A 13,490-nucleotide genomic window follows, 5' to 3' on the forward strand; every position below is an offset into this window, starting at 1 on the left:
CTTAACTCTTGTTAGGACTCCTGAAATTTGACGTATACTTCATGTTTTGGTACATGCACTTTATATTTCTTTTGACTTGATATCATTGTTAGGGTTGTTTACTGTGCTGTGTTGCATTAATTTATCTAGTGAGCTTGCTTTGGGCCATTTGGCTATACAAAAATAAATAATGAAGCATTTTTCTATCAGCTTATAGCTCAGAGCTCCATGAGAGGAGTAAAAATATACAAATAATTTTTAAACTGTAATAAATCCAGTAAGAAAAATGATGTAATGTATTTGTGGAAAAGATTAAAATTACTGTGTATCTGGAAAGCCATCTGTGTATTGGAAGGTGGCCATTGTTAGAACGTATTTTTTTGAAGCCGTGGAACACTTTGTTCATAGAAAATCCTGTTCAGCCCAACAGCAGTAGCTATTATAGTTGAAAGAGGTTTGGACGCCTTGAAATCCCAAGGGCTGTTGATACTGAAAACCTCTGATCTCAACTGTCTGCTGGACGCCTATAAAGGGATAGACGATAATTTGTCGTAAATAAGTAATTTTCACTGTTTTTTTTTTGGCGTAATTGTGTATTTGAGAGCGCGAGTCTAAGCTGGCCAGAAGTCTGTAATAATAGCAGTGTAGGTGAGCACAAACGGGACCCTGAACTTTAGCAAAGGGCTTCGATAGAGACTTGGGAGGGGAACCCGCAGAATGTGACGACAGGCCGTGAAGAGGGAGAAGTTCGGGAAGATGTCCCTTTATCTTTTGGTTGGATGGTGTTGGTGAGACAGCAGATACAGGAAAATAAAGGTGTTTTTTCTGTTTTTTGGTCACGGGTGGCTGGCCCTGTGGAATTCCTTGTGGTCCCCACGTAGCTATTGGAACCTTTGTTAGTCTTCATTTTATTTCATTTTTTCTTGTTTTATAGGCATGGGATCAATAGCCCTAGATGATGATTCCTGTCTCCTTTTCTCCAGATGCCAACAGCCTTGTCTTTTGAATGTGATACTGTGTGGTATTACATTCTGGATAGTATAAAGTGACCTTTCTAAAATAGCACCAAAATTAGTATTTGTGCTGTATGTGGTTCTCCATTGTGCCGAACCTGTCTGAGATAGCTGTGTCATGTGGTAAGCTCAGCCACTATTTCTGGACATTTTGCCAGTGCTCATCTTACCTATTCTTATTCACAAAACAATTGCCATCTTTTTGCTTCTTTGTTTTAATGACCTTGTTAATGCTGCCCATATGAAGTATTCAGAGGAGCTTCCTCACTCCCCTGGGCCGCTTCAGTCTTGGCCATATTGCATTTGATCTGCTAAAGTGGGAGGAGTCTCTTCTTGTAGCCCATACACCCTCCTTGTTCCATATTTTGTCAGGATCATCTGGGAAAGCACTAACTTCTGATTCCAGATTGCTTAGATTTTGCATGGGCACCATTCTTTCTGTTTCCGTTTATTGCTTCTCCACTCTGCAAACCACCGCCTCCAAACTTAGATGGCCATGTTTGTGACTGTTGGGAGTCTTGTTTTGAGCCGATGGTCTGCTAGGCTTAGCATCCTTTGCCCACAGCCACCTCCGCAATGCCTACCACTCTGTTTTGTTTCAACTCAGAATCTTCTCTCTCCTTGTCAGTCCCCCTTGGCTTTTCTTTCTTCTTCTTTTTTTTTTTTTTTTTTACGACAGAGTTTTGCTGTTGTTGCCCAGGCTGGAGTGCAGTGGCACGATCTTGGCTCACTGCAACCTCCGCCTTCTGGGTTCAAGAGATTCTCTTGCCTTAGCCTACCCAGTAGTTGGGACTACAGGCGCCTGCCACCATGCCCGGCTAATTTTTGTATTTTTAGTAGAGACAGGGTTTCACCATGTTGGTCAGGCAGTTGTCAAACTCCTGACCTCAGGTAATCCACCCACCTCTGCCTCCTAAAGTGCTGGGATTACAGGCGTGAGCCACTGTACCTGGCCGCCATGAGCAGCCTTTTTGGCTGACTGGGCCTCACTTAAGTTTTCCTCTTGTATTAACAGCTGAATGAAGTAGCATTTTCACAGTTACTTTCTTGCCCTCTAATAATTGTCTTTGCTGATTTAATCAGTTTTCTTCAGACTTAGTAGTTTTTTGTTCTTTCAATTCCCTTGTCAACTTCAACTTGATCACTTGCATTTACTGGCGGCTTCCTTAAATGAGAATGTGGAGCCGTACACACAGCTCTTTCCCATGGAGAGAGTGCCACCTTGTGGATCTCTAGGATATTGCCAAGGAGGCGCTTAGATGGTGGCTCCATGTTTCCATTTACTGGTAAACTGAAGTTTACATCTTTGACTTTCAAGCACTTTAATACCTTACCTGGGTTCCTGTCTACTCAGTTCATTAATTTACTTATTAAGAAAATATTTGAGTGCCAGTCAGGCATTATGTAGTGTATATAGGGGTACTTAAGAGTTAGAGGAGTTTAAAAACTACCGAGGAGAAACCCCTACTGTGAGTAATTATGACACTGGCACCTGCTTCACGTGAGCATGTACACAGAGCACTGGGAAGCTGGAAGAAAATGACTCACTTTCCTTGGAATATACCAAAACACTTCTCAGAGGAGGTGATAGTTAACCTGGAACTAGAAGGATGAGTAATACATTTACAAGAGAAAATAACTATTTAGAAGCTAGACAGCAGGTTTGTCCGAAACCTTTGCGGCATAGGTGGAAAAAAAAAATGTGTGGCTTGGCTGAACAGGATGAAGTTTGCAGCATAAGGAATGTTGGGGTTGCGAGCAGAAAGCAAAACTGTAGGTTGGTCCTTTCAGAGACGATGCTAAGAGAGGAAAGGAGATGAAGATAACTAGTATTTTTTGTACCCATCATACAAGGTACTGCATATATATTGTTTCATTATATAAAAGGAGCTCTGTGAAGAAGGTATCAATGTCTTGCATTTTGCAGTTGAGGAACTAAAGTCTCAGAATTTGGCTTTACCAGGATCACGTGGCTGGTGTGGAAGAAGGAATCTGTGCTCCAGAACCTGCACTCTGGAACCTGCGCTCTTTGCACAGCATTTTCCTGCTTCCTTCATGGACTCTGCCAGGGAGGTTGGACCTTCTCCTGCGAAGGACCATGGGGTTCATCAGAGGGATGTCATCTGATCTGATTTACCTGAGCAAATGATCACTGAAATGTTGCCCAGCTTCTCCTAGGCATGAACGTTCCTGCCCTGAAAGGAAGTTCATTGTAGTTGGAAGAAGATGATCAGGAATAAGAAATCATTACAGACAAACATAAAACGTTGAAATTAGATGGACTAAGTATTCTAGAGTTTGGAAAACAGTGAGAAGATTTTCCTAAAGTAGTAGTTTTTGAGCCATCTCTTAAGGTACAGTGTGATGCAGAGGGTAGATGGAGAGAGGTAAACATCCTGAACAGTGTGGCAGAGTTGGAAGGAACAGAAGGAAAGCAGCCAGACAGGAGCAGTGGGTTATGTTGAGGGGTAGTAGGAAGGAAGGTGGGAGAGGAGAGGGAGTCAGATCAAGTATTTCCCTCATGCCCATTTTTCTTGGTTTAGATTTGGGGTAATGCTCAACGGGGATCATACAGTTCTGATTGCCCCAGAGGCTTTCTGTCTGTTTACAGCTTTCTGTCTGTCTGGAAGGTGAACTGATCATTTTATAATGGTCTGTATTTATTTGGCCTTGTTAATTTCCTTCCTGTTGATGAAAAACAGAAATCGGAGCCTTTTAGAGTTTCTCATTACATACCAGGGCTTTTGTGACTTCCGTTTCGTCCACTGTAGGATGAGATGTATTGAAATCAAATCAGTTGTCCATTGTGGTTTCTAGCTCATCATCCTGCGATCAAATTCTGAGATTCTGAGAAGGATTAGGTCTTCTCTAAGCGTGAATTCTCCTGATTAGAGAGACTTGTAAGTACTGCTTTCCTGTACAAACCTCTTTAGTCTTCAGATTTCTTTTTTTTGCCCAATACTGGTGGTGTCAGGTTATTTGGAAATCCTCAGTCAGGGTTCTTTCAGGGTTAAGCTTTGGCATTTCAGCAACACTTGAAGGAGCTCCTTTGCTCATAATTAAAAAAAAAATTATTTGAGGAAAAATTAGCACTGATTAATACAATGCGTGTACCTAGTTGCATGGATATTGATAGAGTTGTACTTTTTTTTCCTGCCATTTGTTCCTCTTGGGACTTCATATCGAGACCATTTTTCTGAAAGTTTTTCAGAGTTGGCCAGCCCCATACGTAAGAATCATCTGGGATATTTGATTAAAAGTCACTTTGATGGATCTCCTACCTAATGATCAGAAATTGGGTGGGATAGATGCATTTTAAATTAACTTCTTAAGCTGATTCACTTGCATATCAAGGCTTGAGAACTACTGGATATAATAGAATCTCAGTGTTAGTCTTAGATATTTGTTATCTACCACTACACCTACTCCAATGTGGTTACATCCCAGTAAACCCACTATATGTTGAAAATATCCTGAGTCAAAATGCAGTTAATGTACCTAACCTACTGAACATCATTGCTCAGCCTAATGATATGGTTTGGCTCTGTGTCCACACCCAAATCTCATGTCAAATTGTTGTCCCTAGTGTTGGGAGAGGGACCTGGTGGGAGGTCATTGGATCATGGGGGCAGATTTCTCCCTTGCTGTTCCCATGATAGTGGATGAGTGCTCATGAGATCTGGTTGTTTAAACTGTGTAGCACTTCCCTCTTTGCTCTCTTTCCTGCTCCGCCATGGTAGGACATACTTGCTTCCCCTTCCCATTCCCCTTCCCCATGATTGTAAGTTTCCTGAGGTCTCCCAGTCATGCTTCCTGTACAGCCTGCAAAACTGTCAGCCAATTAAACCTCTTTTCAAGTTACCCAGTCCCAGGTAGTTCTTTGTAGCAGTGTGAGAACGACACATACACTTAGCCTACCATAAACATGCTCAGAACGCTTACATTAGCCTACAGTTGGGCAGGATCTTTTAACACAAAGCCTGTTTTATAACAAACTGTTGAGTACCTCATGTAATTTATTGAATATTGTACTGAAAGTGAAAAGCAGAATCATTGTGGTACTCGAAGTTGAGTGTGTCATAAAGACGAAAAGCTTGTCGGATCATTGGAAGTTGGGCACCGTCTGTACTATCATTGTCAGTCTTCTCTTAACCAGTTTCATTGCCTGGAAGTGAGGTCTCAATTTGCATACCCTTTAACTACTGAACAATTTGCTGCTGCTACTACTAAGTATTATTTTAATAATTTTAGTTTCATTTTTCTTAAAAAAAAAAAAAATCACTTTTCCATTTTTACATACACCTGTAAAAACCCTCCAGTAACAGCTGCACTGTGGAAAGGAAGTGTTTGCAGACCTTGAAAGGAAGCACGTTGTACCCCACACAGAAACACTGTCTGCCTGAGGCATAATTGTAAGTGAAAAGAGTAAGCGTGGTTAGTACAGTGCTTTCTAATAAAGTAAGGGGAATTTCCTAGACAAGTAAGACTAAATAAAACAGATTTTTGATGCTGACACCTCACAGCAAGGAATTTGCATAACAGGAACTAAACATAAATTCTGTAGGGGATGGATAGGAGGAGAGGAGAGGGGTTTTTCTAGCTTACAACTATTTCCAGAACATCTGTAAAATAAGATTCACTGTTTTTTTTGTATTCTTACATTCCTTAACTATGTGTTCTTACTTTTAATTAACTTACTTTTCAAAAACCTGAATCCTTAGAAGAGACAACTCAAAAAATTTTGCTTATCATATGGGGCCTGGCATGTGGTAAATGCTCACTGAATTTAATAAATGTTGATTGAATGGTCATTCTCTGCAGATGCCTACTAAAGCAAATATAACTCTTGCAAGTTAACTTTGGATTCTTTGGGGAATGTAGAGCAACAGCCTGTCTATCAGATAAACAAAATTGTAATGAGTGGTAGAGATTACCACTTACCTTCACATCCTCAGATCTTTCCCATGGATTTCCTGATATAAAGAATCAACCCTAAACACAGGCTAATCGATAGGTGTTAAGGATGCTAGAGCATTCACTGCCACAGTATTTGATCGACTTTGAACATCAGTTGTCTTTCACTTCATGTGTGTTTTATTATCAGTGCCAGGAGAGCTGAGTTTATAAGGCTTGTACTTAATTTGTCCTTATTATTTTTGCCTTCAGAGTTGACAGACATGAAATAATTGAAAAGCCAGCTAATGTTTGTTATTTCCCTCTGTCACAGATAATCTAGATCATGGTGCCATTTATTGTACTTTCTAACATGTTAACGCTATTAGTTGTCACTGAATAATTATATGCATTTAATGATCACTGCTCATTTAATCCTTGCAGCAGCTCTAGTAACTTGCCCCAGGTCACATAGTTAGGAAGTGGCGATCTACCTTAATTTCCTATTTTTCTAGATTTTATTTCCTTGGGCCAACCTTTTTTGTGATAAAGGGAACATTGTAAAAACAGATTTTAAAAAGTTTACGGAGTATTTTTTTCCCCGCTTTCTGTTTTAATGTTTCACCATTTGTTATTTAAAAATTATTAAACTAGTTTTGAGTCTGGAATAACATTTTTACTTGGCATAATTCAGAATTTAAGAGTAATGCTGTCATCTTAATAAAGACAAATAAGTTTTTTTCACAAACCAGACGAATGATTGCTGGTTGCAAGAGCTAATGATTAAAAACTGAGGAGACAAAAATATGAATTACTCTTTGAAGTACTTTGCATTTTCACTTGAGAAATCATTTTATTTTTATGGTTCTGCATTCACACGAAACTCTTTGACAATGCTTTTCCTTTATGTTTTCTTGAGGCATTGCTATTGAGCTAAGTAGTCATGAATTTGGTGAAGAATGGACTTGGGGGGAAAGATGTTCAACTGCTGATTCACTTTGGAAGCAGATAACACAGTGAAAATGATAAGGCGATAGAGATTGACATTATTAAGTGATGTAATTATTCAGAGTTGTAAATAGAATTTAGTGTCTTCTAAAAACTTTTTCATGACATAATATAGAAACCAGACAAAGCAGGGACTTGGCAGAAATTGCTGAAGACTCCCTTGCAACGTGCATATGGTTCACGGGGATCTGAGAGGAGCATAGTATGCAGCGTCCACGTTGTGCTCTTGAAAGAAAAGGGGTATGCTCTGTGCCTCCTTTCTACTCCTCCCCCTGGCTGGAGCGTGGATGTGGTGGATGAGATGCCACCCTAGAATATGAGATGGAAGCCATGGGTTGAGGACGGCTGAACCACAAAATAGAAGGAGTGTGGCTTCCCAATATCATGGAAACACCTTATCAGTCTTGGACTTCTCATGTTCACACTATTTTGTGTATGAGAGAATAATGAACTTCCTCCTTGGTTATGTTATGCCATTGCTATGTTTAGATTTTTTAATAGTAGCTGAGTTTGTGTCCTAACTAATAAATTTGATACAATTGACTATATATGATAAAATAACTTATTCATGGCAGAAGGCACCATAAACCAAATCCAAGGGTAAGCAGCAAACTGGGAGAAAAGATAGTCACAGCTCATGTTTTCAAAAGGCCAGTTTTTGTAAAGTACGCCTAGAAAAAAATCTCACAATTTTTTTTTTTTTTTTTTTTTTTTTTTAAAGGCAGAATCTCTTGCCATGTCCACCCAGGATGGAGTGCAGTAACCCAATCTCGGCTCACTGCAACCTCCACCTCCTGGGTTCAAGCAATTCTCCTGCCTCAGCCTCCCAAGCAGCTGGAATTACAGGCGTGAGCCACCACTGTTGCTATTTTTTTTGTATTTTTAGTAGTGACAGGGTTTCACCATGTTGGCCAGGCTGGTCTTGAACTCCTGACCTCAGGTGATCCACCTGCCTCAGCCTCCCAAAGTGCTGGGATTATAGGCGTGAGCCACCACGCCCAGCCGGAAAAAAAAAAAAAAAACACAAAAAAAACCCTCACAATTAATTAGAGACTTAGAGTAATTAATTAGAGACTTAGTTAAAAGTTATGAAGTGCTTTTACAAGAAAGAAACAGAAATGACTCATGAACATAAAAAGATGGTCTTATAAGAAAAACAAATGAAAAATAAACTGAGATACCATTTTCACCAAGCGGATTGGCAAAACATCCAGAAGCGCTTCAGTCACCCTGACCTTGCTTGGCAGTGGCAGCCCTTTGCACTCACACTCCTCATCCTCCCTGCCTGTTGCCTGGAATGCTGCTCCCTTCAGGATCCACATGGCTAACTCACCTCCTTTGTTCAGATATCTTCTCAATGAGACTTGAATGTAATCTCCATGAGGGCGGGATCTTTTTGTTGTTTTTCCCCGACATACTCTAAACATCCAGAAAAGCCTTCCACATAAAATTTGTCAATATTTGTTAAATTATGACAAACTATATTAGTAAGGTTGTAGGGAAGTAGGTAGGCATATACATCGCCAACTACCTGTGGAGGACAGTTTGACAGTATCTAACAAGATTACTGTGTATGTGCTCCTAGACCCAACAGTTGCCCTTCTGGGACTTTGTCTTCCAGCTACTACTGTATGTACAAAATTACTATTGCAGTTTTTATTTGTTTTTATATAATTGTGTAATAGTGAAAACAATGGGAAATGACTGTCAGTAGGGGGTTGCTTGAGTCAAGCAAGTATGGCACATCCATACAGTGGAAAGGAATGCTCTACAGCAGTAAAAAGAATGCTCAAGAAAGCTATCTTTTGGCGAAAAGATCTCTAAGAGTTATCGCAAAAGAAAAGAGCTGTGTAGAGTGTGCTATCTTTTCTGTAACAAAGAAAAAAGTTGGTGGAAAGGATAAGAATGTATATCCATTATTGTGTGCATATACATAAATTCTAAAAGAATACCAAAGAAATAGTGGATAAATGTGAGAACTTGCTAGACAGGGAAAATGATTAGGAATAGTAAGTTTCACTGATAGCTCTGGGTATTTTTTCATTTTATGAAGCAAGTGAAAGTATTTCGTGTTCAAAAAAAGTAAAAAATAAAACTTAAAATGATAGGTGCTGTTGGTCTAAGGAAAATTTGAAACATTTAAATATACTAATAACTATCTTTTGTGTATTTCAGGGATATAAAGTAATTTGTAAAAATGATTTCAATCGTTGAATAATGGTATTTTTATGAATGTGTTTTATGCTATTGTTCTTTATTATTTTAAAAGTAATATGGGTGCTGTACTTTGTGCTATATGTTTTAATTTTGTTGTTGTTGTTGTTATAGGTAACAATCTGATTCTGTTACCGTTTGTTTTCAGCCCCGATGATATTGGGACCTGCTGGTATATCCTTCTTTCTGGTTCCGTGTTCATCAAGGAATCCATGTTTCTTCCAAGAAGCAGGTATCGTATAGACATTCTGTAACAGATTATCCATGAAGCTTGAAATTATTTTGCAGAATTGAGTTCTAAAATTCTTGTCTATTCCTGTGTCCTCTTCTGCTGACACAAAGCAAGACAGTACTTTGGGGTGTTGATGCATGAATCTTTAAGAAATAACTTTGTTTTGTATGCACTGTTCCAATATCTTTAACAAAGGGCAAGAACAGAAAACATACTGATGACATGTGCATTTGTTACATGATTATGTCAGCTGTGTTAAGGGCACATTTGCTCCTAGGGAATACAATCAGTTCAAGATAGCTTAGATAAAGGGGGACTAACTTAAAGAGTATAGCAGGCAGTCTCATAAACGTTTAAAGAGAGGCAAAGAAAGTTCTTTAAGACCACATGGGACTAGAAATGGAGAGCCAGGGACTTTCATTGGCATTTTTTGCTTCTCAAGACCATATGACCTTTCATTTTTGCGTTTGTCTGTGGATTGGCTACCTGCTCTGTAAGGCTGTTGATTCCTTTCTGCCTGTCTTTGACTTGTAAGTGCTGACTACTCACTTAAGGCCTTATGTTACTCGCTTAAGGGCTTATGTCTCTAATGTTTACATTGTTTGACTGCAGTGCTGGTATTGTCTTTAAATTCCTCAGAATACAATCTGACTGGCCTGGGTTGGGGCCGGATGTATTCCTGTCTTCCAATCAGCTGTGGCCAGAAAGGGTTAGGGCTCATCTGTTGCATACATGATTGCCTAGGTTCAGGTTCCCCAAGGGTGTCAGCTACTGAGTTTCAGTAGTTATGTTTCTTTGTACTTTTCGCAAGTAAATAATTTTTACTAAAGGTTTTAAACTTTTAAGTATTTTTATTTTAAATTACTAAATAAATATTTTATTTGAATTGACTAAATTTATTAAAGTACAGGGATTGCCCCTTTCTGTCACTTAGCTCTTCTATAAAAATTTTCGAATGTCTTGTTGGTAAATATTCTGAATGGGTCAGGCTCTTATGAAGAATCTATTTGAAAGATGTGAACAAATTTTTTATAAAAGGTCAGAGTCTGAAACAAGGAGAGGTAATTTTACACTGTGGAGAAAGATCAGCCTGGGTGTGGTAGCTGACGTGAGAAGAATGGGCCTTTGGTGGCCAGAGTGCTAGTGAAGGAGTGCCAGAGGCACATTGCATCTAATTAAAAATAATCTCGGGTGCGATTCTCATTCCTCTTTGCCCTTCTACTTCTTTGAGGTCAAATTGATAAACATATTCTCTTTGGAAAATGGTCACATGAGGGAGGGAGGCTCTACTGCCTGCTTGTTCCTGAGTAATAGTCTTGGAAATGATGCTACCATTGGTGGTGGTGGCGGTAGTAATAGAGATAGTAATAATTTTAGTAGTAAAAATAATAGTAATAAAAGAATGATAACAAAATAGCTAAGCTTTTACATTATTTTCCATTCACCATTTTAAATGTTTTGTATATATTAAATAATTTCATAACTCCCCTTTGAAGTGGGTACAATTATTACCTGTATTTTATGAATGAGGAAACTATGGTAATACAGGATGGAGGGTGGTTGTACCTCCTGGAAATCTGCCTAGAAAGCCTGGAGTGACCCTGTGAGCTAGCTTTGATAATTCTAGGAATTCTGTTTCCCGCAGGAATATCTCCACTGGAATCGTAAAGCTCTTCCACTCTTCAGACTCAGGACCTACTATTTGGTCCCTTTCTGGAGGTTCTGTCTGACTCTATTTCTGAACTTAAAAGAAGGTGCTGGCAAACAGTATTTAAGCATTGGCATATTTTAAAAATTACACATAATTTAATATAAAAGTAGTAATTACCATATACATTTTCAAAAATAAAGAGAAGAAACATTATCAACTAAAATCTTCTCATCCAAGACAATCATTCTTTAATAGTATTTTTTCTCTACACTTATATGCTTGTGTTTAAGATCATGCTTTAAATACAATTTAATGTCTTCCTTATTCCGGTTAAAGAATATATATGTTGCCTTATAATATTAAAAATTCTTCATAAAAATGTTTACTCTTTATAACTTTTAATGCCAATTTAACATTTAGTTATTTGAACTTTCCACAATTTAGTTAATAATTGTAAAGGATACATTTTATTATAAATAATGCTGTAGCAAATGCAATTTGAAATTTATGTCTTAAAAAGAACACTGATTGTGACTTTATCATCATCTTAATACAAGGTCTGTTGTACAAACTAAATGCATAAGACAGAAGCCCTAGAACAGTGAAGAAGCCAGTAGTGGTCGTCCTTGACTACCAGCCGTTATCAACTAGTCAAGTAACAGCTTGTTCTAACTTCTGGAAAGGGAACTTAATGTTCAAAAGACTGCTATTCTAGAAAAAAGAGGACTTGCAGTTCAGACTTATTTCTTGAGCACATTGGACTCTGTATCTAATTATTTTAAAAGATGACATAAGTTACTCTTTCTGGCTGGATGTCAAGTGCTTGCCAGTTAGTACTTTAATAGGGTGAAAGAGGGAATGGCGGTTCCGACGGAATGACAAGCCAGTACTATTTATAGGTTATTGCTTCATGTTGCACCTGCTGACATTTGCACTGTCCAAGTTGTTTGTTTCCTTTGGGGATGTTGCCTTAGGAATAGGACTGAGATTGTTTTAATGAGAAAGAGTTTAGTGGTGTTATGCTGAAGATTGGCATTAGTGATTCAATATATATTTCTCTTCCCAGAAAATACTGAGGTATTACTGACAGTCCAGTTTCATAAAACAACTAGTTTACAGATGATTCTTCAGCCTATGTTTTTATTGTGTAAGCTTGGAAATTGGTTATCAGTATATAATAAGTCAACTGAGCATTCTCTTGAAAGTGCCAACTCGTTTTGACGGGTAATTCACCTTGAAAGTACCAAAAGATCTGAAACAACATTTTTATATTTTTGACTAATTCTTATGAAATTGTTTTGACACATGATTTCATCCAGTGAAAAGGAGGATATATATGGCAGAAAATCTGTCATTTGGCTTCCAGATTTAATTAGCCTTATTGAAATCCCTCAGTCGACATTTAAGTCAGCATTTTATGTTTTTCTAATTTTTTTTCTTTTGTTTTAGTTACCTTCCTAGATAGATGAGGGTGGTTTGGGTATGTACTTTTACTTTGGTTGTTCAGACATGAGTGTTGTTCCTTGTTAAGGTTTGTAGAGCTTATGAATTCCTATGTGACTATCATTGACAGCTTGCTTACTCTTCTTCTCCACTTCAAGCAGTTTCAGTGATTATGAATGTTGTTTTTGTGAGTTTTATTTTTAATCTACTAGAAATTTGTCAAGTTTTGAAACATTGATATTTATACAAGTGCCTGTAACACCATGTATTTTATGTTGTTACATATATTGTTGCTTTGAGATAGAGCTAAACTCTTATTTGAATTATAGTTTGTATTGAAGCAAGGTACAATTTATAGTTATTGTTTTCTTAAAAGTCGTTTAAAATGAATTCAGTTTCTTTGTATCAGCAGAAGATTGCTAGCAAAGGCAATTTAAGAATGGAGTGTGTGGGTGAGAGAGAATATTTGCCATAGGTGAATATAGAAACAGTGCAAACTGTGATGCGTTTTTTCAAATCTATGAGTGAAGCAGTTGTGGCCACTTGGTTGTAAGGTTGTGTGCTGCATAACTTCATGAGGTGCTGATTACACCCATAGTCATTGCAGGTTGATTTATTAAAATAATTGACAGGCAGAGGGTAGTAAGAAGTTTTTCCTACATAATATTTTCAAAGGCATCATTTGCAACAGCTGTGGGGCTGGAAAGCAATAGATGAAGATTATCTTGTGAGGTTGCAGATTTAGAAATGGTTTTCTAATGTACCTTTGCTTTATGCTATTGTACGTAATGGATAGGAAAACATCGACAATTTTCATTGCCCCTAAATACCCTAAATTAGTATATTTTAAAAATTATAATAGAAATTGTGGAATTTAAATTTTTGTCTAAAATTACCCCATTCTATGAATGATGAAGCCTATTTCCTAATAAAGTCACAATATAATAATGAACCAATATATTATTTTTTGGCTGCTGACTTCTGGAAGGCTAGGAATTTATTAAAGATAGGTTTAGACTGTATTTCTAAATGTATATCTAGCTCTTTAGATCATTTG

General features: G+C 37.9%; 1 protein-coding gene across 7 annotated transcripts in view; it reads left to right on the forward strand.

Annotated features, from left to right (window-relative positions):
- Nucleotides 1-13,490, forward strand: part of RAPGEF2 (Rap guanine nucleotide exchange factor 2) — a 258,238-nt gene that overhangs the window by 99,133 nt on the left and 145,615 nt on the right. For all 7 annotated transcript variants that reach the window (XM_037993381.2, XM_037993390.2, XM_037993368.2 and 4 more), the window contains exon 4: nt 9,256-9,339. In XM_037993381.2, coding sequence (XP_037849309.1) covers nt 9,256-9,339 — 84 coding nt within the window. The remainder of the gene's footprint in view (nt 1-9,255; nt 9,340-13,490) is intronic.

Source organism: Chlorocebus sabaeus, chromosome 7 (genome assembly GCF_047675955.1).
Source record: "Chlorocebus sabaeus isolate Y175 chromosome 7, mChlSab1.0.hap1, whole genome shotgun sequence".
Lineage (NCBI taxonomy): Eukaryota > Metazoa > Chordata > Mammalia > Primates > Cercopithecidae > Chlorocebus > Chlorocebus sabaeus.